General features: G+C 46.2%; 1 protein-coding gene across 5 annotated transcripts in view; it reads left to right on the forward strand.

Moving 5' to 3' along the window:
• TMEM104 (transmembrane protein 104) overlaps window positions 1-26,430 on the forward strand; it is a 44,297-nt gene that overhangs the window by 8,913 nt on the left and 8,954 nt on the right. For 4 of the 5 annotated variants that reach the window (XM_027654712.1, XM_027654714.1, XM_027654715.1 and 1 more), the window contains exons 7-9: window positions 2,591-2,690; window positions 3,470-3,578; window positions 19,845-19,938. In XM_027654712.1, coding sequence (XP_027510513.1) covers window positions 2,591-2,690; window positions 3,470-3,578; window positions 19,845-19,938 — 303 coding nt within the window. The remainder of the gene's footprint in view (window positions 1-2,590; window positions 2,691-3,469; window positions 3,579-19,844; window positions 19,939-26,430) is intronic. The other variant, XM_027654716.1, reaches the window with a different exon arrangement.

Here is a 26,430-nt window from a genome sequence, read left to right on the forward strand (position 1 = left end):
TGCTGCTTTTCTTTCCTCTGAGCTCAGCAGTGAGGCTTCATCCCTGTCGCTGAGTCCTGGTTCAGAGACACCCTCTGGCCTGGGAGAGGCTGCAGAGACAGAGGAGTGAAGTACCTCCCTCTGCAGATCTGTGCCGAGGTGCTCCCTCGCGATGGCTGCGCAGCAGGGCCTTCAGTAAGGGCTCAGTGACCAGTGTCTGCTGCCTTGTGCTGAGAAACTGGGCCACACTGGGGAATTCTCAGCTCCAAGCACCAACCCGTGTGGTTTCACAGCTCACAAATGTCTGGGTGGGTGTTTACTCACGATATACAAAGCGTGGATCCAAACCCGGGGTGTCTCAGGGCTTTACAGCCTTCAGAGGGAAGGCTGGTGAAAGCTGTGCCATAGACCTCAAAGCCTCTGATTTCTAGTGAGTTCTCTGCTCCTTTCCCTTGACTGATTTTTATTTTCAGCAATCTGACAGGAGTGGAATCTGCAGTCCTAGGAGGTAAGCTGGGGATAAATCTCAATTTCAGACTGTCTGTTTTCTTAAAGGGAGCTGACTTAGGTTTAGGCTGTGAAGAGCCTGTGTGCTCTTTCGAAAGAGCTGGCTCTGAAGAACTGCTCTGTTTCTTGGTTTAATTTTTTTATTTTTTAATATGCAGTTTTGGGTGCTTTCTTCTGGGACCAAGTAGTCATTTATTGCAGTAATGGATTGCAGGCACATCTATCATACTGTTTCCTCACAGGAAGTCATTGATTTTTTTTTTTCTCCCTGTTTTGTGCCCAGTAATGAAAGTATTGATTGGGGAGGGTCAGCAGCAGTTTATAAAAGAACTGATGGTAAAGTCTTCCTGTCTTTGAGAAGATGAGTTTGGGAGAGGAGTATCACCTGGACTTCCTACAGACAGGGAAGTCTGCACTGAAACAGGGATATAGTGTGTGCTGCTGGTACTGAGTGGTGCTGCTGTGGTTGTGTCAGCCTTATTTTGTGTGGGGAGGGCAGCTGAGGCCTGAGACCAGTGGAGATCCCCAAAGAGAATCTGTCTGAGTCTGCAGTACTAAGCTTAGTGTGTCTGCAGTTTCTGTCCTATTTCAGATATTTTGTTATAACCTTCAACCCTTTTTAATGGGAAATTGGGGAAGACTGGTACGTAGTTTGTCGCTGTCTCCAGAACAGTGCAGAGACTCCTTAACTGTGAAGCCATCTTCAATCTTTCACAGAGCAAGAAAACAAGGGGGAAACTGTATGGAATTATCTGACAATTTCTGTAATACCTCCATTTGTCTCTTTAGACAAACCAGGAACAAGTCTAGAGCACTGACTTAGTGCTGCTGTACAGAAACAGGAAAGTTTTCTTGCTGCTTTCCTGATACAGCCCCTTTTTAAGAATGTTTTATGCTAAGTAGGCTCAGCATATTGAATAATTCATTTAAATGAAGGAAGATGTTTCCTAACATCCTGAGGTCCAGGGGCAGTATGATGGCAAAACATGAGAAAACTTTGGGGCATCTAAGCTGTAGAAATATCAGTCCACATTCCTGCAGCAGTGTTGTCCTTGTTGGTAGTTGTCACAGCTGTGAGTGTGAGGTGAGGCTTGCACAGGTGAATTGATTTGCTCAAGCTGCATTAGGATTAAGCATCAGCTGGCATCACACAACTTGAAAGTATGGGCAGGTTCCTTGGGCTGTTTTCCTTCAGTGTCAACTTCCTAAATGAAACAAATGTGAGGCTTTTTTTCTGTACCTCACCTGTCTCTGAACTAAAATGTCTTCCAATTTGTTTTTCCTTGGTGAGTTCTATATAGACTTACTTGGAAGGAGAGAATTCTGTGGTCTCATCAAGCGTTTCTTTATCCCTGCAGATTTTAGCCCTCCACAGCAGTATCTTGTGCCCCAGTAAGGCTGTTCTGTGCACCCAATTAATTTGTGCAAGATTTTTTTAATCTGCTAGGTGAAGGCAGGGCAAGATTTTTTATTTTTTTTTTAAAGAAAAAAAAAATAATCCAAAAAATCAGTAGGGGCATGAACAGCATATATGGTGGTGGAAAGGTAAGAGGGCTGAGATACAGAGTTTAAAAGCTTTGTGGAATTGTACCTTGGCTCAAGTTGCCAGTGGTAGGGAATCTTCCAAAGTAGCTCTGTTTCAGCCCTGTGGAGTCTGAGCTCTGCAGGGCCAAGTCCCTAATGTGAAGGTCTTGCAGGTTTGCAAGCAGAGGGTTTGGAATCAGCAGAGACTAAAAGCATCTTCTCTCTGCATTTCACTGTTTGTCAGATTGTGCTCACACCGAGTCTGAGAGCATCAGCTGGATGTTTGCCTGTGGCTGTTCCAAGCTGACAGCTTCGTCTGGCAGGTGACTTATGTGAGACCTGTTGGTCTTGACTGCAGGATGGGCTTGAACTAGAGGGTTTAGTGTCAGTGCCAGGTATTGAAGGAAGCAGAGTGGAGCTCTGAGGCCCCTCATGCCCCATCAGATCCTGTGCTGTGGTAAGTTCCCTGAGCTTGGGTGGAGTTTGCTGCAGAAGGAAGGAAACTATGGAGGCAAATGGTGATTTTTAAGATCTTTCTGTGTACTCTGCAGTATCTGGATAATATTTCCTTTTTCTGCAGTGGGTGTCAACCTCTTCTATTTCTGCATAATTATCTACCTCTATGGAGATCTGGCAATCTACGCAGCAGCAGTACCAGTCTCTCTCATGCAGGTGACCTGGTAAGTGTGCTTGTTGCTGAGGGGTTGGATGCTAACAGGGAAGAGGGCAGGCTTTGGATTTGATGGGGTTATAAACCTCACTAGGATCAGCTCTACTTTCTGAAGAGTGAAGTGGAGAAATGACTCAAGTACAGCTCATCTCTTGAGGGTGGGAAGGTGAAGTTGCTCTGTATTCCCCACCTGAGTGCCTGCTGCCTGCCTGCAAAGTAGCCAGCCTGATTCCAGAGCCCTCAGGTGGGAAGCACTTTCAGCTTCAGCACTTGTAGACATGGGACTTGTTGCTCAAAAGTTTGACTGCAATACTCTGCAATATTTTAGCTTCTCTGTCTCTTTGGGTGAGGGCTGAGAGGTGAGATACTTATTAAGTCAGAGACCAGAGAGTGATGATGTTATGTGGACGTCGCACTGGACTGGGAGTGATGCCTTTCTCAAAGAAACAGATAATGAAGAAGAGTGGTTTGATCAAATCTGGAATGGGCTGGATTTGGACTTGTCTTGGAAATGGGAAACCTCAGTGATCTCTATATGACCTAAACTCGCCAGCTTGATGACTAAATGACCAATCTTGCAAATAACTGCAGGTGATTCGAGAATTTGCTTTTAAATGCCCAGTACTCAGTGACTTGCTCTGTTACACAGTCCAGAAAGCAGAATGAGGGAGGGTGTTCAGGGAGGGAGGGGAGGAATGGCCTCTGCTCATTCTTCCTTCTTGAATGCAGGAGAGGGGAAGACATCTGCTAGGAGTTAATTACTGTCTTTTGTTCTCCCTCCTTTCCCAGCAGTGTCACTGGCAACCATTCTTGTAGTGTTGGAGATGGCACAAAGTACAATGACACAGACAAGTGCTGGGGGCCAATTCGGCGGATTGATGCTTACAGGCTGTACCTGGTGAGTTTTTGGAACTGGGATAACCACTGTTGCCACTTAAACTTTGCTTCTGGTTATAAAGATTTTTTTTTTTTTTCCTGTAGAGATAATGTGGTTCGAGTGAACAACACGGTGTGAAGCTTTTGGTTCAGTCTGGCCCTTTTGGCCATATACCTGTTCTTGGTGACGTGGCTGTGTGTGAACTTGTAGGCCATCAGAATGATCCTTGTGGTTTTGAGTTTGAGTTCTGTCCGTCTTGTTTTGTAGTTTTATGTTGCTTAAGCAGGTGAGATGTTCTTGCCAAAGGCTGGGCTTTTCTTCAGTGGGTTTTTCAATGGCTGGCTAAGTAATATTCACCTGGGGGTAATTGCTGTCAGGATACTGAAGTATATTAAGCTCACTCGACTGCTTTAGAATATAAAATATCCTGAGTTGGAAGGGACCCACAAGGATCATTGAGTCCATTCTTCATGTGAATAAAATTGTTAATGCTACAGGAGAATCTGCTGTTTGAAAGATGATGGAAACAGCCAGCTTAGACAACATCCAGTGCTATATGCTGCTTTAGTAATAGCTTTGTCTAGTTCAGGATTGTCTATTGCATCTGTTACTGTGCTGAGGTTCTGCTGTGAAACCAGGATTTTTCCCAAAGGATCATGAAATGGCTTTTCTAGATATTGGAGAGTGTTGAGTGCTCCTACCTGGAGACATGTTGGTAGGGCAAAAGGAAAAGAGGATGGGATGCCAGTAGTGTGGCTTCTGTTAAGGGTCTTGGTGAGAATTTCAGGAACAAGGAGTGCAGGGAGTGAGGGTGGTTGTGTGTGCACAGAGAAATCCAGAGGTAAAGACTATTTGAGGCAATTGTGCAGTAAGTACGTTTTGGATGTGCAGTGGATCACATCCCTGAGTACACTTGTTCCAGTGTTATTGCAAAAGTAAGAGCTGGGCCTTGGAAATATAAGTGAATGTCAGAGTCTACTTAATAATTTAAGAGAAATGTTATTGCTTTATTAAATTGTGTCTTGGTCTGTTTCTTTAAAACTTCCAGAAGATTGAAGATTTCCTTCCTGAATTTCAATAACTCTCCCTGACCCAGCAGAAGGAGCTAGTCAGAAAAGGCAGACATGCATTAATTACTGCCTGCATCTCTCGGATATTATGTCTATAATTCATGAAGATAATTGTTGTTAGGACTTGCAAAATTAAAAAAATTAAGACTGTGTAAGCATTAGACTTGCAGTCTGTGTACATAACTCTCAGAGGAGCTTTTCCCTCTGCTTGTCTTGTGGATTTGGAGAATAAATATCTGCAAAGTCTTCGCTAGTGTTAATCCTTTCCTGCTCAGTGACTGGGATGAGGTTTCAGTGCTTTTCTCTGCTCCCCCTTAGAAGGACAGAGGGGTTGTTTGTGGGAGAACAGACCAGTCTGTAGTGGGTTACTGCTGGGGGGCAATTCTCACCATAACTATTTTCAGGGGACTGCTGGGTGTCAGCATTACCTCCAAGTGGCTTTCTCTTAAGGTCTCTAATGCTTGTTACTGGGCGAGTATGGGAGTAAACTGGGACTTGTTCTACCTCCAGTTCTGCTAGTCCCACTCCCTGCTTGACCTGTGTGCTTTCATGCTCCAGAAAATAGGGATGATGATGACTTCTCTGAGGAGAGGTAAGAGATGTAATCATTTATAAAGCATTCAGACCACAGTACTGACCACGTCCTTGAGTTTGGGCTGCCTCTCAAGTGGCTGTGATAGGTCATATTTTTCCCCCTCTATCCTGGTTAATATTTTCCCCACTGTCCTGTTTGCAATGTGGACAACTAGCGACCAATTGAGCTCTTGAACTTTCTAAGATAAACCTGGGCATGGGAGGGCAGGGGGAGGAAGTCACTTGACTTCAGGCAAAAAATTCAGTAGTAAACCATTGTAATTATCTCTACACATTTAGTCCAAGCTTGTCATGTATAGAAGTAGAGTTTTGACCATGCAAGAAAAGCTGAAACCTGCTTGTCTAAAGAGGAAAAGGCAACATGACAGGAGGGGTGAAATGCATCAGGAGCACAGCTATTCTCTTGGTCCCAGAGGATCATACCCACAGAGAACTCGCTCTCTTGTCTTAACTTTCTTTTTTGAATTCTTGCTTGATGGAATAATTCGGGTTCCACGTTTCAGTGGACAAACAAGGTCTCTTTTTGCAGACTAAGTTCCCCTGTGGCAAGGGGACAGATGGACACTGTGATCCCAAAAGAAAACAGCTGAGTTTTTGGATTAGCCCTTTTGTCCTAGATATCTGCCTCTAGTTTTCTTACCTTGTCCTAATACTGTATTTAGGTTAAAATGACTTTTAGGAGAAAGATGGGTGGATGTAACTGGAACCTCTTGCCCGTTCCAGTGAAGCAGTTCTCTGAATATGTAGTGTTATATTTCATACTCCGTGCATGACCCCACAGAAAACCTATTTTGGACTACCAGGAGAAATAATCTATTTGAGGTTTTCTGGGCAAATGATGCCAATGGGAGCTGTCTTGTGCCAAGTCCCACCAGTCTGCCAAAGACCTGTGCTGCCTTCCTCCTGTCGACTCTTTCTCTCCCAACACCGTGTCTTCTTTTCAACAAAAATAATTTCAAACATTTACTCTTCAAGCTGGGGATGGAGAGAGGAATAATGACTGACGTAAAAATCCTTTTTCACGCCTTATTGTCCAAAAAGGCCTCTGGAAGCTGTCTCTGCTCTGATTGCTGTGAATGGAAGCTGAAAACTATGTACATAATGAGAATATTTAGACAGATTAAATTCTTCTCTTGAGACTTCCTTGTCTGTGCAGCATCTTTATTGCTGCTCCAGGATTTCACACCTAAGTGTGACTGCAGAGTCTTCAGAGACCAGTAGGCCCCTATTAACCTTTGTCTGAACAAATGGTTGTCTCGCTTCTTGTTTATAAATTGCTTTGGAAAATAAAGGTTTGCAAAACAAATAAGTGAAGGCAAGTGCAGGAAATACGTAAATAGACTTCTTCTCCTGTCCCATCGCTTGCTGCTAGTATTTGCCTCCTTTTTGGGACGTTTACAGAGTGAGCCTTCCCATGCTGTTCCACGCCTGTGAGGGCAAGACCCCTCAGGGCAAATGGGCTGGAAGGAAGGCGTGTGTTGGGCAGCCCAGCGACCTTGTTGAAGGCAAGCACTGATCACAGTTAGAGCAGATCGATGGCTTTCTATCTTTGCTTCAGATCCATCACCACCCTGTCATGTCCTCGACAGCTGGAGTGACTCCCAAGTCCCTTGGCTGTCTCTGGCAATGCTGAGGACAGGGTTGTGTTCTTTCCCTGCTGAATTCACACTTCAGTGCAGTCACTTTATCATGCTCTCTGTAAGGTCCACGGGGCCTCTGCTGTGGAGGCTGTGGGGCAGGGGCAGTGGATTTCAGTTGCAGATCTTTCCTCATAATACTTTCTTGTCTGTCTGTTCCAGCGATGTAGAAATGTGATATGATAGCCTCTGTTTCTAGAAAGCAGATACTGAAATAAATAAGAGATTAAATCCTGGGGATCAGCAGCCATTCAGAGTGTCTGATCCAAACTGCTTTCATGACCTGGCAAATGACGCTTCTCTTCTGCACCAGGGCAGCTGTTGAAGTTAAAACCTCTCTTCTCTTCAGCCCTCCTCTTCTGGCAATCTGGGACATGGTGCCTTCCCACGATGGAAAGGAAATGGCTTAAATTCTCAAGGGGAGCCGTATGCCTTTGAGAAGAGGCACTGGCACAGGTAGTCCTGGTAGCCTGGCTCGGTAGCGCGTCAAAGCTCCCAGGTGCATCTGTTCTGTCTGAGTCTCTGTTGGTTTTTTTAGCTGATTGGGGAAGGGACGCGGCATCCGCTTGTGCCGGTTCACAGATGCTGCAGTATCGCAGGCAGCCCAGCGGGTGCAGGCCGGGCGAGGATGGGAGTGCAGATGGTTTAATGGAGATTATCCCAGTTGGAAACGTGCTTGTGCAGTGAATAAAATGAGCGGGCTCGCAGGCGCTTACCATCCCTCTTCAGGAGGGGACAATGTCACCCCGGCCCGACGCTCTGATCGGTGACCAGAGCGGGGCTGGGCTGCAGCTGCGGGAGGCTGTGCAGGGGGGTGAGGAGGAGGTAGTCTGAGGACACACGTACAATTGCTCAGTGCCAGCAGAACTTAATCGGCAAATGTGAGGGCTGTGCTGATAAGTGTTGATGTAGATCCCGTCCGCCGCGGCGCGGTGCTGCCTTCCCGGCCCGCTCCGGCTCTGGGCTGGAGCGCCGTGCTTTGTGCCGCCGGTGTACGTGCTCTGCTTCCCTCCTCAGCCTTTCTCCTTCCCAGCTGTGCCTTCACCCTGCTCTGGGTAAAGGTAGCTCTGATTTTCGTTGTCAAAACGCATCTTTCCAGATGTGTTTACCTGCACTAGGGCAGTTTCATCGGCTTGTTCAGCGTGCAGTGCTTTTGTGGCCTGTCTGTGGTTGCCTTCTGGCCTCTGTAGCTTTATTTTTTTTGGTGGGGTTTTTTTGCTTTATATTTTGCTTCCTAGCAGTGCTATGAGAGGAGCCCTCATGGCAGTACTTGAACATCCATGCTTGATCTAAGCTGTCTCTTGCCAACTGGGAGCTGGAGCAACAGAGCTGGAGCAGTGCTGTGAGCAGAGTGCTGCTTCCAAGGGCACCTGGGTTTGCTCCGCTGTTCCCTTTGCAGCAAGTGCTTTTCCTCTGCCCTGCCTTCCTCAGCTGTGCCCTGCAGCAGCATCCGGTAATAAATGGGTCACAGCTGCTGTCTCCTGGATATTTATTCTTACAGGTCTCAGTGTCTACAGACCTTGAGAACCAGTGGTGGGGAAGGAACCTGCCCCACTGGCTGGAGCTGGAGCAGGGAGGGCTGAGTTCGCAGCACTTCAATGAAAAAGGCTTGGGGTGTTTGTCCTGGGCTCCCAGAGTAAGCCAGTAAAAAGGAAGAAAAGCTGATGGAAGTTTATCCTGATGGTGTGAAGCCATCACCTTGTTTAAATAAATTGCTTAAACTGTAGCATTGTTGTGTTCTAGGTTACCTCAGCTTGCAGTAAGGATGCATCAGGACTGGGGCAGAATTAGCATGTCACCCTGCATATCCTATAAGAAGTTATTCATGGTAAGACCTTCTTGCCAAAAATACCACATTATATTCCTTACCACAAATGCTTTGATGTGGTTTATTATGATACTGATATAGAAATAGAAACAAATGTGCAAAAAAGGCAGCTGTTACTTCTGTGCATAGATGCAGTTCTGAAAGCCTTCAAAATAGGGGGAAAAGCTTCTCAAGGATCCAGAATATTGTGCCATTACTGTATACACAGGCACCCGAGTTTTGAGCCATTGCTCTGGCAGGAGACGAATTAGAACTGCATTAAGCATAAATTTCAGTAGCCCTAACTATTACAGGTGCCTCTGAAATACAGCTTTGCTTGGCTAAAAGCCCAGTCTCGGGGGCTAATTGGAGTCTTCTCATGCATCTCATCTAGTCAGCTTCCAAAAAGTGAGGTCAGTTAAGTTGTTGCTTTGGTCTGAAGTAGTTGAAGAAGTACAAGAGCCAAGTTCAGCTAAAATAAATGGTGTTTGGATATGGGATGGGAAGGCAAGTCTCAGCTCTTTTTATTGTGCAACTAATAGGCTGAAATTGGCACACAGCCTTGTTAATATGGTATAAATCCTGCCTCCTTCATCCTGGTCCATTCTTCCGTGGGCTCATCAATAAATTCTTTCAACTGCTCACTCATCATATGCCTGTGACAGATGAACTAGCTCTTCTGGAGGTTCCCACAGCCCTTGTGTTTCCTAATGCAAAGGAAACTTCAGATAATAACTGGCCTTGTGAGTAAGAGGTTCTTCCTGAGCTGGCAGGAGGAGAGGCAGACAAGTGTGGTGTTGTGAGAATGAAATATAAACTTGTTGTACTAGTGACCTAAGAGCTGGAGTTCAGCTTCTGATGTGTGATTTTTCTTGCTTCCTTGTAACTGATGGCATTTTAAGTAAAAGAAACATCAGCCAGAAGGCAAAGCTCCCTGCTGCTAGGGCTGGATGGGAGAGTCAGCCTTTGGTACCAGAAGCAACTGCAGCAACTGCAAGACCACGGATTGAAGCAACTAGCATTAATGGATTAGCTTGTCTCTTTTCACTGGAAAATCAATAGTGCAGGGGACTGGAATGTGTTTTCTGTACAGAGCTGTCTGTTCACTTCACAATGAGAAGTGGGTTTTTCCTAAGTGGAGCTTGGGTTGTGCTGTCACTGGGATGCTGAGCTTTTCCAAAGACCCAATCCTGTCCCTCTCCTGTCCCACCTCCAGCAGGCTGGCAAGAGCTGTCTGGAAGGGAAGGGTGCTGTGCTGCTGCTTATATGCCCGGCCAGGTGTGCTGCAGGGGCTACCAGCCCTTAAGAGAAGCAGCGTGGCTGCTGTGATGGGCAGAGACCATTGGTGAGCTCAGACACACTTCTCTGTTTGCTTTTGGGCACTTCCTGCAGGTGGGAACTCACCAGTGGTGGTACTGGGCTCAAACCACAGCCCCTCTTCCCAGCAGAGCCACCCTGGCAAGGCTGAGAGGCCATGCTGCTGCTTTCCCTGAATAAAGCTGTCCTTTGGAGTCAGCTCACTTGGACAGCAAGGCACCAAAGCTGACACTGTTCTCTCCTGATACTGGAGACCAATCTCTCCCAAATAGGGCAGGTGTCAGAACTGATATTTGTGATCACCCGCTCCCTACACCAAGTTGTAACGGTTTAAAAAGGGCCTTTTAAAGTTCCTTTCTTGGACTAGACTGTTTCAGCAGACTCACAAATCTTTCATTTTCAGAACACTTGTAGAAAATAAGTAATAAACATCCCCTGTGCAGTGTTATTTTGTGCTGTGGTAGCGGCACCATCCTAGAAGCCAGAGTTGGAGAAGACCTGTTAAGTCAGCTAAACACTCCCCTGGGAAATGCAATATAAGCCTTTTTCTCAACAGCATATTTTCCAGTATTTTGCTCGGTGCTTTAACATCAGCTTTGTTTTTAAACAGAGGTCTGACCTTGCTGCCTGCCTGATTCACATCAGCATTTTCGAGTAAGACAGCAGTCTTGATCTCTCATCCCCTGAAATGATCGTTTAATTCCTTAATGTGCAGGTAGAAAGCACCAGGGCTGGAGAACTGTGCAGTTATGCCTCTTCAAACATTACCAGCGGCTGGAAAGAGCTCTGGACAGACTGGTATCTCTTTATACTCCTAAATAAGTCTGCAACTTCTTAATATCATCCTAAATTGCACTTTATGTCTGGGTGAGATCACTGACGCTCTTGTCCAAAAATGTGGATTTTTGGACTACATCAGCAAATCCCACACGTGGCTCATGCTTCTGTAAGCAGGACTATAAATACAAATAATGCAGCTGGGATTTATCTTGTAAGTTGAAGTCGGTATAATGCTCTGGGGCAGAGCTGATCTCTGAAGCCTGTTGCACCGGTTTGGTGTGCACTGTACAGGGAAGGCAGAGGAGGAGGATGAGAGCAACAGACACCCCACTAGCCCCGGGCACCAAAGCTCTATCTCTTCTTTTGTGCTGCTGCTAAGTAGCTACAAAGTGTGGGATGTTTCCTTCCCTTCAGGCAACTCCTCCCTGACACAGTGATCGGGTTAATGCTGTCCCTGAAGCTGAATCCTCCAGGCAACTGGAGAACCCTGTGAAACTCAAATGAGAAGTTTGTAGGGGAAGAAGTGAAGAGGGAGGATAACGGCCTTGTTGTGGGGGCACTGTAGGTGTTGTGGCAGACAAGGGGTTAGTGGCCTTCAGGAACATTCATCCTTGCTGAGCCCAAGTACCTCCTACCCCTGACAGCTTGTAGCTTGATATGTTTGCAGGGCCCTCTGTGCATCTGTGTCATGCTGGTCCACATCTCCCTCGCTTTGTGCTGTCTATCCCAGGGGCTTCTGTAGTCAATATAAATATTGTTGTAGTTGCCAATGCCCTGCCAGGAGAGGCTACGAATATGCAGGAATTTCGGGAAGTATCCGTGTATAAGGATGATGCCCTCGCACTTTGTTGGAGGGAACTCATTAATCTCTTGTACAGTGCTAATAAACTGGGCAGGCAAGGGACAGCTTCTCAAGGTCACCCAGTGTCAGGAAGGAGGAAAGCTCCACTTTCCTACCCTGTGGGAGATCAAAGCAAGCTGGTGGTGGGGGTACAGCCAAACTTGGCTCTGCAGCATCTCTGCTGCCCTTCCAAGTATCACAACCCAACCATTCAGCTCTCCTGCATCCATCCACTTTGCTGCTTCCCTCCTGCTTGTTCAGATGCAATTAGGAGATGCAGAATAAGGGGGAGCCAGGGGTCAAGGAGGCGGTAAAGTGATTACAAGATGCTGCAAACGGCTGTGCCATAAATACTCCAATGATGAAAAATTAGATGCCAGTCACCTCGGGGTTATTGCTGGCCTCTATCTTTCTCTTGTTGTGAAAAATGATAATGGAAGCGTATTTACCCCAGAGAGTGCAAGCTTGCCGCTGGCTGTGGTCCTGCACACCCCAGGTGTGCCAGGGAATGCAATCTTTGCACTGAATGACTTTCTGAAAACACTTTGTGCCTGAATTCCTTCAATTTAAGTGGAGGAAGAACTCAGTATTCCAGAGTGTTCTTTCCAAAATGGAAAGTTTCTGGTGCTCAGAGATGGGCCAGCTCCAGAAACAGGCTGTGGCCCTGAGTGAGGATGGAGAAGGGAGAGGAGAGCAGCACCCTCAGGTACTGCCTTGCTGTTTGTGGGCTGCTTCTGCCTTGGCCTCCCAGAGCTGCACTTAGAGGCTGTTCAGATGCTGGCTTGTTGTGTTGGATGCCCAGCAAAGTCAGAGCTTGTAAGGAGCTGGGACAAGTACATTTGTTTGCTGGCTGAGCAGTCAAAATCAAAACTTGGTGGTGGGCTAGAGCCTTTGAAAATCTATCAATAATATTTAGATCCGCTGAAGTCAGTAGCTTTGGGGACACAAGTGCTTCTTTCTATCTCTTGCAGAAGGTCTTCCATTTGGGAAGAGGCTCTGGGATCACTGTAGCACTGGAACCATGAGAGGCAGCATCCAGCTTAAAGGGTACTTTGGGTGTGAGTGGTTCAAAAGCCACTCACTTCACTGGCAAAAACCAGCCTGGCAGGAGCTGAGGTCTTAGTTCCTGGAGGATACCTCCTCCCTGCCTGAAGGAATTGGGGGGAAAAGGTGGGGGAAGGTTCCTCAGTGCCAGGAATACGCCTCCTGTGAGTTATGACTATAAACCTCTGCCAGGTGTCCCGAGAGTGGCACGTTAATTACCTGAGCTGCTGTGGCAGCAGATGCCTGCTGTACCCAAAGCGATACTGCCCTTGTTTCTTTATCTATAAATATTCCTTGTGGGATGTCTGGCAGCTGCATCCTCCCTCCATTGTGACTTCCTGACTCTACAGGGGATCTGGAGGTTAAAAATCCCTTTTGCCTCCCAACTTCTTTGAGCAATCCTTGTTCTGTAGCTGGTTTATCTCTTTTCAACCAACTTTGAGCTTCATAACAGCTTGTCTGCTGATAACTTGCTGCCTATCAGCACGGCCCCTGCTGCAGCCCTGCCTCCAGCCTTGAGAGGCTGTGGATTTTCAGCTTTATTTTTTTTTCCCATCTCTCTAAAAAGCTCCTTCCTGAACAATCAGACTCTTTTCATGTATTTATATTTGTACTGTCCACTGCAAGGGGTAAAGCTTTACCAAGGAAAGCTTGGATCGCCGCCCTCACTGATGGGCCATCTGGCTCTCTAGCTCGAGATATGAGCTCATGCAGGACAGAAACATGGCCTTGTCACCCCAGTGAAGGGGAGGAGAGATGGCAGAGGGGACACAGTGCTCGAGACCCTTTTCCCTTGGTATGTTTTATCTGAAAAGTACTGAGGCTGTGGCAGGAGTGACTGGAGCCTGCTGTGGGGTAGCACAACTTGAAGTGGGTGCAGAGGAGCTACCAGAGGCTGCAGGTGTGTGTTGGAGCTGCTGAAATGTGATTAAGCTGTTTTCTCTATCTAGGAGTCCCAAACAGGTGTGGGGAAAGCACCTTGCATTTAATATTTCTCTCCAAAGTCAGCTCTAAAAATTCTCTGAGGATGTGAATAGACACTCATTCCTAAGAAATTACTGAAGACAATAGGTTTGGTTCGGCCTTCCAACCAGGGGTAAAACCTCTGACTTGTGTCCATGCTGGTAAATCAAGTTTTGCTTTTTGGGCTTTTTTTTTTTTTTTTTCCCCTGGATGTGACACACTCTAGTGGAAAGCACCTGAGGTGGGAACAGAGCATCCCGGTTCTCCTGACATCTCGTTTGTTCTCTGTACTTGCGCGGTCTGGTTTTGTTGGATTGTTTCCTCTGTCCCTTCCAGGGCTCATCTGAGTTGTGAAATAGCTCTGAGCTCGGGGACGTCTTGCAGAAGCAGAGCGGGTGTCAGAGTTGCCACTTCTGACAGCATGTAAGAAATGTCTGCTTTTTCCTGCCATGCTCAAGGAGACTTTCCTTGAGCACTGAATCAAACAAAGCTTCCTCTGGGAAGTGCTTGTTCAGTCTGTCGGCGTCATGCTTTGCTGTGGGAATGCTGTGTACCCACAGTCCTGGATCAAGCACCCAAACCCTCAGCTTTCCTGCCAAGGTGTCATAGTCTACCAAGGAGAGTGATCCATTTTGTTAAACCAGTGACTTTCTCATCAGATGTCAGCTTGCCCCCCATCAGAGTGGGGTTATTGCTGTGCTCTGTCTTGCAGGACAGAGGTACTATTGCTCAACAGCTGTGAAATCTAAACATTGGTATCTGCAGAGATGGAGTTGATACCATCCTAAAATGAAGCTTGTCTGAGATGTCGTCGCTTCTGTCAAGGGGGGAAACAAGAACTCCAAGGAATGATTTGGTTTGGGCTGGGTTCTGTTTCTGAATGAGGGTGTGGAAGGCTGAAAGGAGAAGAAAAGGAAAAGGCAGGGTGGCTGGGGCCCAAAGGGAGATAGATGTGTAAGAAGTGAGTGCTGCAACATCTCTTTTACCTCTTATCTTCACATTAAAACTGAGGGATCATTGCCCCGTTATCTGGAACTTATTAACTTCTCATTGGTATGACAGCCCTGTGCTGCATAAATGCATTTATTCAAAAACTGTCAAACTTTATGCTCTGCTCCTGGTGCATTTGCTGTATTTAACAAGATTAATCTTCATGGTCTCACTTTGCTCAGGTAAATATCCTGCTTCTACCCAACCTGTCTGAACGCTTCCAGGGTCTGAATCAAGAAGAAGCAATAGCTACTGTTTTTAATTCACTACTTGGCAAGCACCAAAGACAGATGCAATTCTTACAGATGAGTTTGTGGAGCATAAAAACAAGCAAGTTCTGATGACAGTTATGAATGAGGCTGACTTTTGAGATGGTCCTCTTGCAAATGTATGCAGGCACTAGCCATAATCCTGTAACTACTGCATCTAATACATGAATCAGCCACGTTTGGGATGCTAATTGTGCTTCCTGAGCTGTATTGGCTGCCTCTGTAAAAGCCACATGCTGGGAAGCAGATGAAAGCTATTGAATTGTACTGGTTCAGAGTGATGGATGGACCCTTCAGGTCAATAAAGAACCTGTTTGGTCAAACAGCCCTCTGACTGGCTTGAGGCATGTTTGTATGGTCTGAAAGACTCTTGGCATTAGCTGGCCATCACTTAGTGGTTGAGAGCTCTCTTGGTGGTCCTCTTGGCTGAAACTAAGCTGATAAAAACCAGCCAGATGTCCTATTAACGCTTGATCTTACTCTTTGCTTTTTTAAGATAAGCCAATAAACAAGGTTACATAACCAAGTTTTAACATAAGAGCTTTAATAAAATATACTTTTAGAAATATATAAATATATATAAAAATATATTCCAGGCAATGGTAAGCCCTAGCTAGTTCCCCTGTGGCAAGAAGACTCGAGTTGACCAGCCTGCTTTTTCATTTTGAAATACTGAGAGCTGACAGGTGCAGAGGCTGGGAAAGTGGTGTCAGCTGAGTTGCCGGCTCAGAGAAGCTCCCAAACCTTGGTGCCTGTACTGCTATGGCTTGGCTTGGTGGGAGGAATGGATTTGAAGACCCTCCCAGGGGTTGAACAAGCTGGTGTGCTGCTCGTGGCTCCTACTAACCTGCAGGGAAGAGTGTAATCCAGGGTGACAAGCTGCTGTTCTTTCTTCTACCCTCACTGGCTTCTCATTTTCTGACTGGAAATGTCAGTAAAAGCAAGAAAAACAGTGGTTTTTCAGACACTAGCATGCTGGATCTTCATGCTGTTTTTCATCATAAGAAAGGAAAGAAAAAGAAAGGATTTTGCATTTATTTGCTATGTGTGGGTTCCACATACCCTCTGCTATGAGCCTGGGGACTTTTCTGGCCTTTCCTGTTCAGTGGAGGAGTTTGGACAGAAATTAGGGAATCACTCTTAATAGGCAGCCCTGTGCAAAAGCACTGTAAAGGTTTCTCTCTGCCATCCTGTGAATATGAACAGTATTTAATAGATCCAGTTCTCCTCCTTAGCCAAGGGAAGCATTCCTTTACCTCCTTTGAGTTTAGCAATGAATCAGCCACATGCGCTTGTTTGTTTCTAATATGAAACCACTTCACTAGTAGAAAAATCTTTAATCAAAGTAGACTGTGGTCAGTCTGCCTTGGGTTAATTTGCTGAATCTTAGGAAGAGAATGATAAATTCCTAGAACATATCTTGGCTGGCTCAAGAGGTGAACTGGAAAACTTGGGAGAGCTTTTTGATGTGTTGGGGCTCTGCATATTTGATTTCTGGCAGGGATGACTGGTGCAGGTTTCTATGTAGGTTTTACATTGTTTGAATTACATGTGTAGTGAAGCACCCTGTAAATTATTTCCCTCTTGGAGAGACCTGATCTTGGGAAACATCAGGTGGAAAGTTTGGGTATGTGTCTGAAGTGCTTATTTGGATTTACTTTTTCCTTAGGGAGAAGTTATGAAACTAATTAACTTAATGGGTCGGAAGAGCATTGAGGTGTCTGGCACAATGAGGTAGAGAAAGCAGACATCCTCCTGCTAAGCATTGTGGTCTCTTCTCGTGATTTTAGGGATGTTTTTAATAGGGTTCCTGGCCTTGGGACTTTTCTGAGGGTTGATGATGAGATTAGTTCTAATCCAAGGACTAAGTCCTTGCTCCTTGTGTCCTGGCTGTTGGTGAGGAGCTGACCCCTTTGTCCTGCCCTGTGCTCAATCTGGTGGAGCTGTACACCATTGCACTTGAAAATTATGTTAATCTGGCTCTTTACTGCCCTGTTCTGCCCAGCCTTTCTCCTTCTAAACAGTCCAGTGTGTGCTGTGGCTTCCATTCATAAAAGTGGTTGGCACAAATCCCTACAGAGCAGGGCACCCCTTATCTCATTGCAGGCCTTAGCATTGTTTGTATTGATCCATGGATATCCATCTTGGATCACTAATGGACATCAAGTGGAAAAGGTAATAAATTTTTATTGCACTGGAATTAATCTCTCACTTGGTTCCTTTGGACCAGCTCCAGGATCTTGTTAAGAGCAGAAGATACTGATCATGCTAAAGGATGGGAGGGGAATCCAGCCATTCAAGCACAACGACCTGGGTCTGTTCCCGGAGAGCTGAGCAGTAATGCCCAGAGAGGAGCAGAGTTGAAAACTTTACTGAATGGATTTAATTGTTTAGGGTGCTTTGAGCACTAGAGAATCACTGTAGAAGGTGGAGAGTAAATCAGAAGAATTCTTTCTGCTTCTTTAGCAGATGTTGGGGAGCGTGTAAGAGACACAGGTTCTTCCAGCATCTAATGATGCTTTTGGTGCTTTTCAGTCCCACCTCTACCTTAACACAGCTCTTTCCTCGGTGTGTGAGACAAATCTGGATTTCACACACAGCTGTGTGCTCGGTGATTTTGTGTCAATCCTTGCTATGGTTTGAGGGGCTGTTTTGCCAATTGGTTCTGGTGCATTCTCATTTGCAGCAGACACCTGTTCCTTAATTATCACCATCCTTCGTCCGTCTCTTTGTGTTTCAGCGCTTGCTGACGCAGGAGCTATTAACGTGATTTGAAGGGAGGCTGCGTTGAGCAGGGTCTGTTTTGGGGGAGAGGAGGTTGAAAGAGATTAGTCACAAACTCAAGAATAATTTTCAGTAAGAGAGTTGGTGTCTATGGTTTGCTCTGGGCCGTTGTCCTACATTGCTCTTCAGTCTAAAGTTTATTTAGTCCTTTGGGGTTTGTGTGCTGTCCTAGGACAGAATGGCAGTCTGTAGAGAGCAGGAGAGTAGGGTTAAGCTCCTGATTAGAAGAAAGGAACAGGAGGGAGAAGGTTAAAAAGATAAAAAAAAAAAAAAAGGCTTTTAACTGGCTGGTTTGCTTCTGTGTTAAAACTGAAAGTGTCATAACTGTTAATGCTGGTTTAGCTTCTAGTCTTGCCAGTTATGCCTGTGGTGGTGTATTCTGTGTGATTTCAGTGTTTCCTCCAATAGCCATCAGTTGCTTCACAAATCTGAATTCTGTGCATGCTTCCTGTCCTTTTTTTTTCCAAGCAGAAAAAACAAGACTTGGTGTAAGCGATGGCCTCAGATCAGGATATGTCTTCACCGAGTGACGAGTCAAACTGAGGGTTCTCTCCCCTGGTCCCCTTCTGGGTTTACTTTGGTCATCTGAGAGTACTTGTGATGCGAGGCATTTCCAATTTGCCTTGCAGATATTCTGAAACCGTCTCAAAAAAGGTTTCTGGGGGTTGTACTAGTCTTAAAATAGCTTGAATTCTGTTCTGTCCCTGACTCTGTTGGGGTCGACAGAGACCTTGAGGCTCAGCAGCCTGCCCCTTTGAGTCCCAGTTCTTCACTTCTGGTGACACCTTTTCTTGAACTGCTTTAAGAAGTCACAGAAAAGAGCAATGTGTAAATATTAATGTTGAATATTTGTCTTTAAAAATCCCTTTGGGATGCTCTACTAACCTGGTCTGTGTGTGTTGTGGCTTTCTAAACACTGCCTGCTTACAGTGTTTGGACCTGTTAGCGTATCACTAGCTGGTGCTATCCCATGGATGACAGGCAGGGCTCTCTTCTGTAACACCCATTTTGTCTCCCTGTCACAAGTAGCTTCTCTCAGTCTACATTCAGACCACAGCCAAAGCCTGTTTCTTCCTGCAGCAAATCCTCTTCAAGGTGGGGCTTGAGTGCCACTTGGTGCCCAGAGAGAGGTGACAGTGGCTGCAGAGGACATCACCATGTGGTTGCTTTGTGTGCTCTAGGAGAGTGCTAGAAGAAACTCACCTGGGAAGCTGTGTAGTCCAAATTTCTAGGATGGATCTTTGTTGGATGTTTTTGTAACCCAGCTAAAAGAGATGCAACAGACTGGTGCTGCAGCAAACCCCAGTTAAATTTGCCCCATCCCTGGAAGTGTTCAAGGCCAGGCTGGACAGGGCTTTGAGCAATCTGGTCTAGTGGAAGGTGTCCTTTCTCATGGCAGGGGGATGGAACTAGATGGCTTTAAGGTCCCTTTCAACCCAAGCTGTTCTGTGATTCTGTGAAACACTGGTCTCTTAATACACATCTACGGGGGCTGTGAAGAAAGGTCTCTCTTCATTGACAGAACCTTTAATTTTCACACTGAATTAAGTTCTTTCTTATGAGTATCTCTGATATTTTTTTTCCTCACTTTGCACAGGTCCAAGCTTCTAAGTCAAGAGCCGAACTGTTACACTATAGCTTCCCACTATATATTTTTCCATATATAAAAACCCCTATATCTTTTATACAAGCAACCTAAAGCTCGGGGGAAGAAAGTTCCAGGCAGACCTGGCTCCACTGCTGTTGAGCCTGGGATACCCTGAAGCCACCCCATCAATGTTAATGCAAGCAGACTGGTCAGGGCTATTGCTATTCAGACCTAAACTGAGCATGTACCCGGGCAAAGAGGCCACAGTTTAATATTTAATGTTCCGTAAGGCTGCACTGAGAGCTTTTACTGAAATGTGTCAGTAAAGGAGTGCTGGAGCAGTGATAGCAAGTGGCCAAGAGCCAAGAGGATCCTGAGCTCTACTTCTGCCCCAGGCATGTTCTCTGATACCAAACAGCTCACTTGACCCCCTGTGTGTCAGCCAACTTAGCTGTAAAATTAAGCAACAAAAGAAAGTTTCATGACAAACGGACATGTCTGGAGGTGAACCTTCAGTGCAAGCATTGTTCTACTAATAAATTTGTCTTACTGGCAGAATTTCTGGGTTTTAATCTAATGTGTGTGTTTTTGTTCTCCTTCCAGGCAGCATTCACTCTCCTCTTGGGTCCTTTCACCTTCTTCAATGTGCAGAAGACCAAGTATCTTCAAATCATGACGTCCCTCATGAGATGGATAGGTGAGTCTTGGCAGAGTCCCGGCCACCTCTTTACCACTGATGGAACCTGAGTCATGCCACTGACGCTTCTCTTTGGCAAGATGTTCCTGTTTGGAAGCAAGGGCTTTTCAAAACAACCTCTTTGAGGACAACTGTGCAGGCCTAATAAATCTTTGAGGAGAGGGATTTTATTCTAGGATGAATTTTCTGATTAAAGCAAGACAAAGTGTTCTCAATCAGGCGTGGCAGGTAGATGAAGTTTTAGTATGGTTTGTGTGAGAGGCAGAAAGGGTTTGGGAAGAGTCTCCTGCATGGGGGCTGTCTGTGATAGTTGTAAGTTTCTCATTCTCATAGCATGTGTACAACAGACTTTGAAGAATCTTTGTTTTGATCTGAGAACAAAAGGCACTTCTGTCAGACTTTCCACCCTTAGTTTTATCATCTGTTTGCATTTTATTTTCCTGGGTCTTCTTTTATGGTAGGATGTGCTGCATTGGAAACCCCCAAACCAATGTGTGTTGTCCTTGGGAAGCCCTGCTCCCATGAGTTCTCTCTAAAATCTTATTGCCAAGAATTTCTGGGAAGACAGGTCATTCCCTGAAGAGAAATAAGACATCACTACCTTTTTTTTCTTTTTTTTTTTTCCTTTTTTTTTTTCTCCAATGCCTTTGTCATTCAAAGATGCAACTGCCTCATATCTGGATTGTGTGTCTACATGCCCCTAAAGGCTGAGAAGTGTGTGTGTGTTGTGGAGTCTTATGTTCAGGTTTGTCTATTTTTGTGTAACCTAGACAGACTAACTGATATTCAGGGCTAATAAAGAGCATTTCTGCAGGTTAATAACCAGCATTTCTGCAGGTCAGCAGTCTCCTGGTTCATGAGTCCAGACCACTCAAGCACAGAATTAGCTCTGTTTATACCTATCACTGACCTGGAATAAGAAGAAAAGCTGCTTCTCTGAGTATTTCCCACCACACACATACTCTTGACCTGACTGCAGTTGGGTATTGTCCCTTTTCCTGAATTCATCGTGTATCATCCCTTTTCATGAATTCATCCTGTTTGGAAATGCTGGCAGTCACTGGAGAGGAACAGAGATCCTCTGTTCTAGAGAACTCCTGAGATGGGGTTAAGCAGTTGTCACCCGGGAAAATGAAGCTGGATTTTGAGCTCTCAAGCCTCAGATGTTGAACAGCTTGATTTAACAAATCCTGACCTTGGATGGTGTGAAAATCCTGAATGTCTGTTTTTTCCCCTTTGTTGTCTGAGCACATGAAAGGTTTGAAAGCCCTCCTGTTCTTCAGAGAAGGGTTATCTCATTAAGGGGTACTAAAGGATGAGGAAGTTTTGGGTCCTTTTTTTTCCTTCTACTTTTTTTTTCCAAGAGTGATCTCTGCTCAGCTGACTGGCCTGTTTCCAATCACCCTGCCTCCTCTTTCCTGGTAAAGACATCAGTCAGAGCTCATCCTGTCTCTGTGACAGCCTGATGCCTGCCTCATCTGCTGTTGGTTTCCCTTTAGCCAGCTCCTTCCAGTATGAGGACTGCTAAACCTTGGCATAAAGGCAGAACTGTTCCTCTTTTTCACCTCTTGACGGAGAGGGACAAAGGCAGCGTTTGGAGAAGTGTAGGGGAAATTCATGCTTTAGCCTGATTGATTCCTACATCAGCACACTGGGGAACAGCTGCCCCAGATAATGATAGTTAATGACCCTGACAGCACCTCAGTGGCTACTTAGAGCAATGGATTCCGTATGTGTACAATGAGGGATAGATTTATTGGGAAGGACGATTTATCAAAAAGCCCTGTGATGCAGGGAATAGAGAAAAGCTCTTGCTGCAGATTCTGGGGTAAGGATGGATCCCATACTGCTGACATTTATCAAGCTGGCCTCTCCCATGTCCTTACATCACTGCTGTCCCCTCCTCCCAGTGCAGGACTGTGAGTTAAACATGAGTTGCTCTTTTGTTGGTGCTTAGAGAGTTTAGATCCTAAAGAATGGTCTTGGATGGTGGTTTATGGTCTCCTGGACTTTTCCTGCCTGCCTGCCAACGGCCAGTTGTGAACTCTTTGTCCTGATATAATCTGTGCCTTTTCTTCACTGTCCTTGAGTTGGTTTTAGCCATGGGTGCTGAGGGTGGTTCTCTTGCAAAGCACTCTGAGCAGCAGAGCAACACTGGAGCTGCCAGTCTGCCTTTTTGTTGCGTTGGGAAAAACTTCCCACACGGACAGTGGCTGCTTCAACTTAGACATGCCTGTTATCTTGGTGTGGATGGGAAGCTGACCCTTACTTTCCGTCACAATTTGAGAAAATCAAGCCTCCTTGAGCTGGGAGGTCAGTACAGACTTTGCAGTGTGTCTACTGCACAGGACCCGCTGCACACCCTTTTCCCCAGCCCGGCGGAAAGCACCTGGATTTTGGAGCAGCAGAGGCTGATGTAAAGCAGCACTGCCCCAGGTGTACTGGTGATTCAGATGATAGCGGCTGAGAGGATGGTTCTTGGCAGCAGGGAGAGCTAGCTGTGTGTGAAGGTCATTTCTGCTCGCGTTTGTAACAGTGTCAGCCTTGCCTTTGGAAGTTGCTTTCCCTCTTTCTCCTGATCTAAGTGATAATCAAATGTCACCAGCCTCTTCCAGAGCCTCACGCTCATCGCTGGCAGCACATCGGCTATCAAAGCCTACAGTGGTCTCTTTCCACACCTTGCAGACAAGAACAATTTCATTCTGTCTCTGAAAAATAGTCGTAAACACTGGGATCTGAACTGGAAATTAAAAATGGAGATGTGGCAGGGATGAGCTCTTCATGTGGCTGTGCTTTTCCTCCCAGGGTAAGGGACTAGGCAGGACAGGCATCTTTGAAGCCTCTAAAGGGAGAAAGTTGAAGGAGGAGCTTTGCAAGCCCAAGTGTTGTACTGCTAGAGAGCCCAGACAGATGGGCTCTCCTTGTCTGGGCCTGTTGATCACGGACAGCTCATCTGGAAACAAGGCTGGCATGGTGAGGCGCTTCCCTGCCAGGACTGGTAGGAGCACAGAGGGTGGATCTGTGTCTCCAGGTGGAGGGGGGCTGGTGGCAGAGAGGGCTTCCAGAGGCACTGAGCTGTTGGCAGTCTTCTGAAGAGTAACAGCTTACACACTTGGCTGCAAAACCAATTGCCTTGATGTGGGTGAGTGCCAGTGGTTAAATTCAGTGCAGCAGTTGGTGCTTGAACTGCTGGCCTTATCCATGCTTAGAGATCTCTGTTCTCCAGGAGCTGGCGGGTGTGTAAGGCTTTGCCTACACAAGCTCTGATCCCTTTCCCAACTGTAAAAGCCCCTCTGGTACCTAAACTGCCTTGGGAGACTGAGCACAGGCACTCTAAGGGGTGCAACAAGGACCCTGCCTGCTGTGCTTCCCTGGAGAAAGGGCTAGTCAGGAAAAATCACTTGGTTTAAGTACTGGCAGTGGTGCTTACAGTGAAACCTTGTTTTGAGTTATGAACCTTGTTTTGAGTTAGAACCTTGTTGGCTCACCCAGCTCTATTAAGAGCAGAGATGGAGCCAGGTGAGTATGAATCATTCCCATGGAGTGAGGAGGGTTCTTCCCCAGACTGTAATTCCTTCCTTCCTTTCATCTCCCTTCCACTTCAGTCTTGTGAAAGTGTAGAGCTGTTATTAGCTCAAGTCCTTTACCAGTTTTAGAGCCTGTTTCCAGGTCTTTTACAAGGTTCTTGGAGCAGGGAGTCTCTCACAGAAGCCTACACCAACTAAACCATCAACAAATTAGACCTGTTGGTATTTTCAATTCTGCTGTTTGGACTTAAGGGTCTTTTGTTTTCCTGGAGGGTTTAACTCTGTGGTGGTGATGGATTGTTCTCTAAAGAGACTTGAATATTTAGCTGGGGTTTTTTTCCTCCTCATTTCTTCAATTCTGATTAAGTGGGTGGTGTTAGGGGTGAGCTGCTGAAGGGCAGCAAAAGGGACTGAGCCAGGCAAGTCCCATGCACCTCTCAAAGCAGAGGGGACACAGCTCACTGGGGCACAGTCCTACTTCTTTACTGTTGGATAATATTGGATAATAACTGTCTAGCAGCGTCATGGGATAGGATATGGATTAGGAAAGATAACAAAAGGACAGGGCTTGGTGGAGCTCAGCAGCAAACATTGGGCTATTGTGTATTAAGCAGCTAACCCGATTAGTTGCAGCCTGTTGCAGCCTGAGATGTCCAGCTCTATAGGTGAGGACTGTTGGCTTTAAAGACATTGGTAGCAAGATTATCACTGCTGTTATTGAATAGTCTCTGGCAAACGTTCCCAGACAGCTCCCACGTGGGACATTTGCAGTGTGTGCTGCTCTTGATGCTGCATCGTAGTTATTAGAAAGTATTGTATTTTAATAAAGAGATGTTTTATAGAGGAATAAACTTGTGGGTTTGGTTGCTGCAGGCTCAGTTGTCTGTCCCTGTAGCACAGTCAGATCATACTACATCTATTCAAGTGACTGCAGCCCCTGAGACAGAGCATTCCCAACCCTGCCCAAACAATGATCTCACAATTGTATGCTCAGGAATAAAATATATCCCCTAGCTCTTTCCCCTGGCCAGCAAGACAGAGGGAAATCAGACAAGAATAGCCTGGAAGTCTGTGTTAAGCCCTTTTTTCTCCACCCCATCCCCTTCCAGGATACTTGGCAGAAGGCTTCTGGGGAAGCCTTCTCCAGAGCATGCTGGTGGGGCTGACTTTCCATATCTGCTGATTTCTCTGGTAGTTCTGCTCTCTCCACAAGAGCCCTGCTCTTTACAGCACTGCTCTGCAGAAAACTGGTCTCAGACCATCTCACCTTGTGAGCAGTCTCAGGTAACTGTCCCTGCCATCCTTAGCAGTGGAACCAGCTGTGCTGGAGTTGATTCAGTGCAGAAACCTGGAGTCACTCTCCTATGCCCCTTCAGCTGCTGGGACTGAGAATTAGAGAGGAGGCTGATTTAGGATGGGGTCACAGTTATCTGAAGTCCTGTGTTTCCAGTCTCCTGCAGAGAGATTAGTCTGCGGTGCCACAGTCCTCAAGGTGGGTGGCCTCTTTTCACATCAGAAAGGGAGCTTTCTGCAAACAGCTTCAGGAAGGACCATTTTGATCTCTGCCCCTTCCCTCCCACAGTGCAGGGCGTACACGAAGAAGAGGGAATTGGATTGTAAATCAGGACACTGTTGCATGTTTATTCTGACAAGCTGCTTCAACAAAGTTACTTCATGTTCTTATATCCCTTTTGGAGCAGATGAAGCTGCTGCTGGAGCCCAGGGTAAATAATTCACTAAGAGAAGTGAATATATTTATGAAGAGTTAGTTAAAATGCTGTGCTTCTGTCATGCCTGCTTTTGGAATTGTCGGCTGAGGAGCTCATTTCAGTCCTGTTTGTGGGGAGCAGTGGGGAGAAGCAGTGCCTGTGTGAGGGAAAGAGCCTTGTTAGCTTCAGATGCAGATGGAGAGTGATATGCAGTGCTGGACAGGACAACTCAGATCCTGCCTGAGGAGCTGATGCTCCTGAAAAGAGCACTTTATTCATGCAGCAGGAGACACTGATGGGTCTGAGAGCTGAAGAAGAGGAGCTGGAAATGTAAGGACACATTTAGCCCTGCTAAAGGGTCCGGATGACGGTGCTCACACAGGTTTTCAGAGTGGAGGTGTGGCATGAAAAGCTGCTCTCTGTTCAGAGTGTGCGTTGTTGGAACAAGATGATAAAAAACTTTTCTGGGTAGGGCCCAAAGCAGGATGGGGATGATGTGGTTAAGGCTGCAAAGCACCTGGATTTCATGGAATGTGGGTGTTCTGCACCCAGTGCTTCCCGAGCACACACAGCTGTAGCTCAGGCTCATGGTGACACCAAAATGTGTGTCATTCCCTTCTCACAGAGGAATAAATTCTGACACGGACAGAGAAGTGACTGTCAGAGCTAACAGGCCAAGTCAACAGCAGAGCTGAGAGCAGAGTCCTGGTTGCAGAGGCTTTATGGTGCTTCTGCCAAGGGTGACCGGCGGAGAGAGGACAATAAACTACGCGGGTAATTTTCCACCAGAAGCAAACAAGCGTCGCTGGCTGCTCTTTCCTTCCCATATGTTGAGATAAAACATCCATGATAAACACCCGAGTGCAGAGCCGTTTTTCTCCCTGTGAACTGCTGCTGGTGTGCAGATGTCTGTGGGACCAGCTGAGATGGGCTGAGAGGGGGCAGCTCTGACGGGTTCACAGCAGGAGTTGTTACCATGGTAGGGGAGGCTACTTGTAAACCTTGGTTATTGCACTGTGAACCTGATGAAGAAAAGCAGGGAAATGATGCCCTTACAGCAGAGAAGCCCTGCTAAACCGCTTTTGGCTGCCAAAAAGTCCTGATGGTACTTTTTAATGAAGTTTCCCTTTGTTAAAGAAATGGGTTCTGCCTGGCCCAAGGCAGCATAGTCCAAGACGGCTGCAGCAGGAGCCACTCAAAGCTGGGGGAGTGGAGAAGCCTCAGAGGCTTTTTCTTGCCTTCCTGGTAAGATGTGT

Source organism: Corapipo altera, unplaced genomic scaffold, assembly GCF_003945725.1.
Source record: "Corapipo altera isolate COAL_440 unplaced genomic scaffold, ASM394572v1 343, whole genome shotgun sequence".
Lineage (NCBI taxonomy): Eukaryota > Metazoa > Chordata > Aves > Passeriformes > Pipridae > Corapipo > Corapipo altera.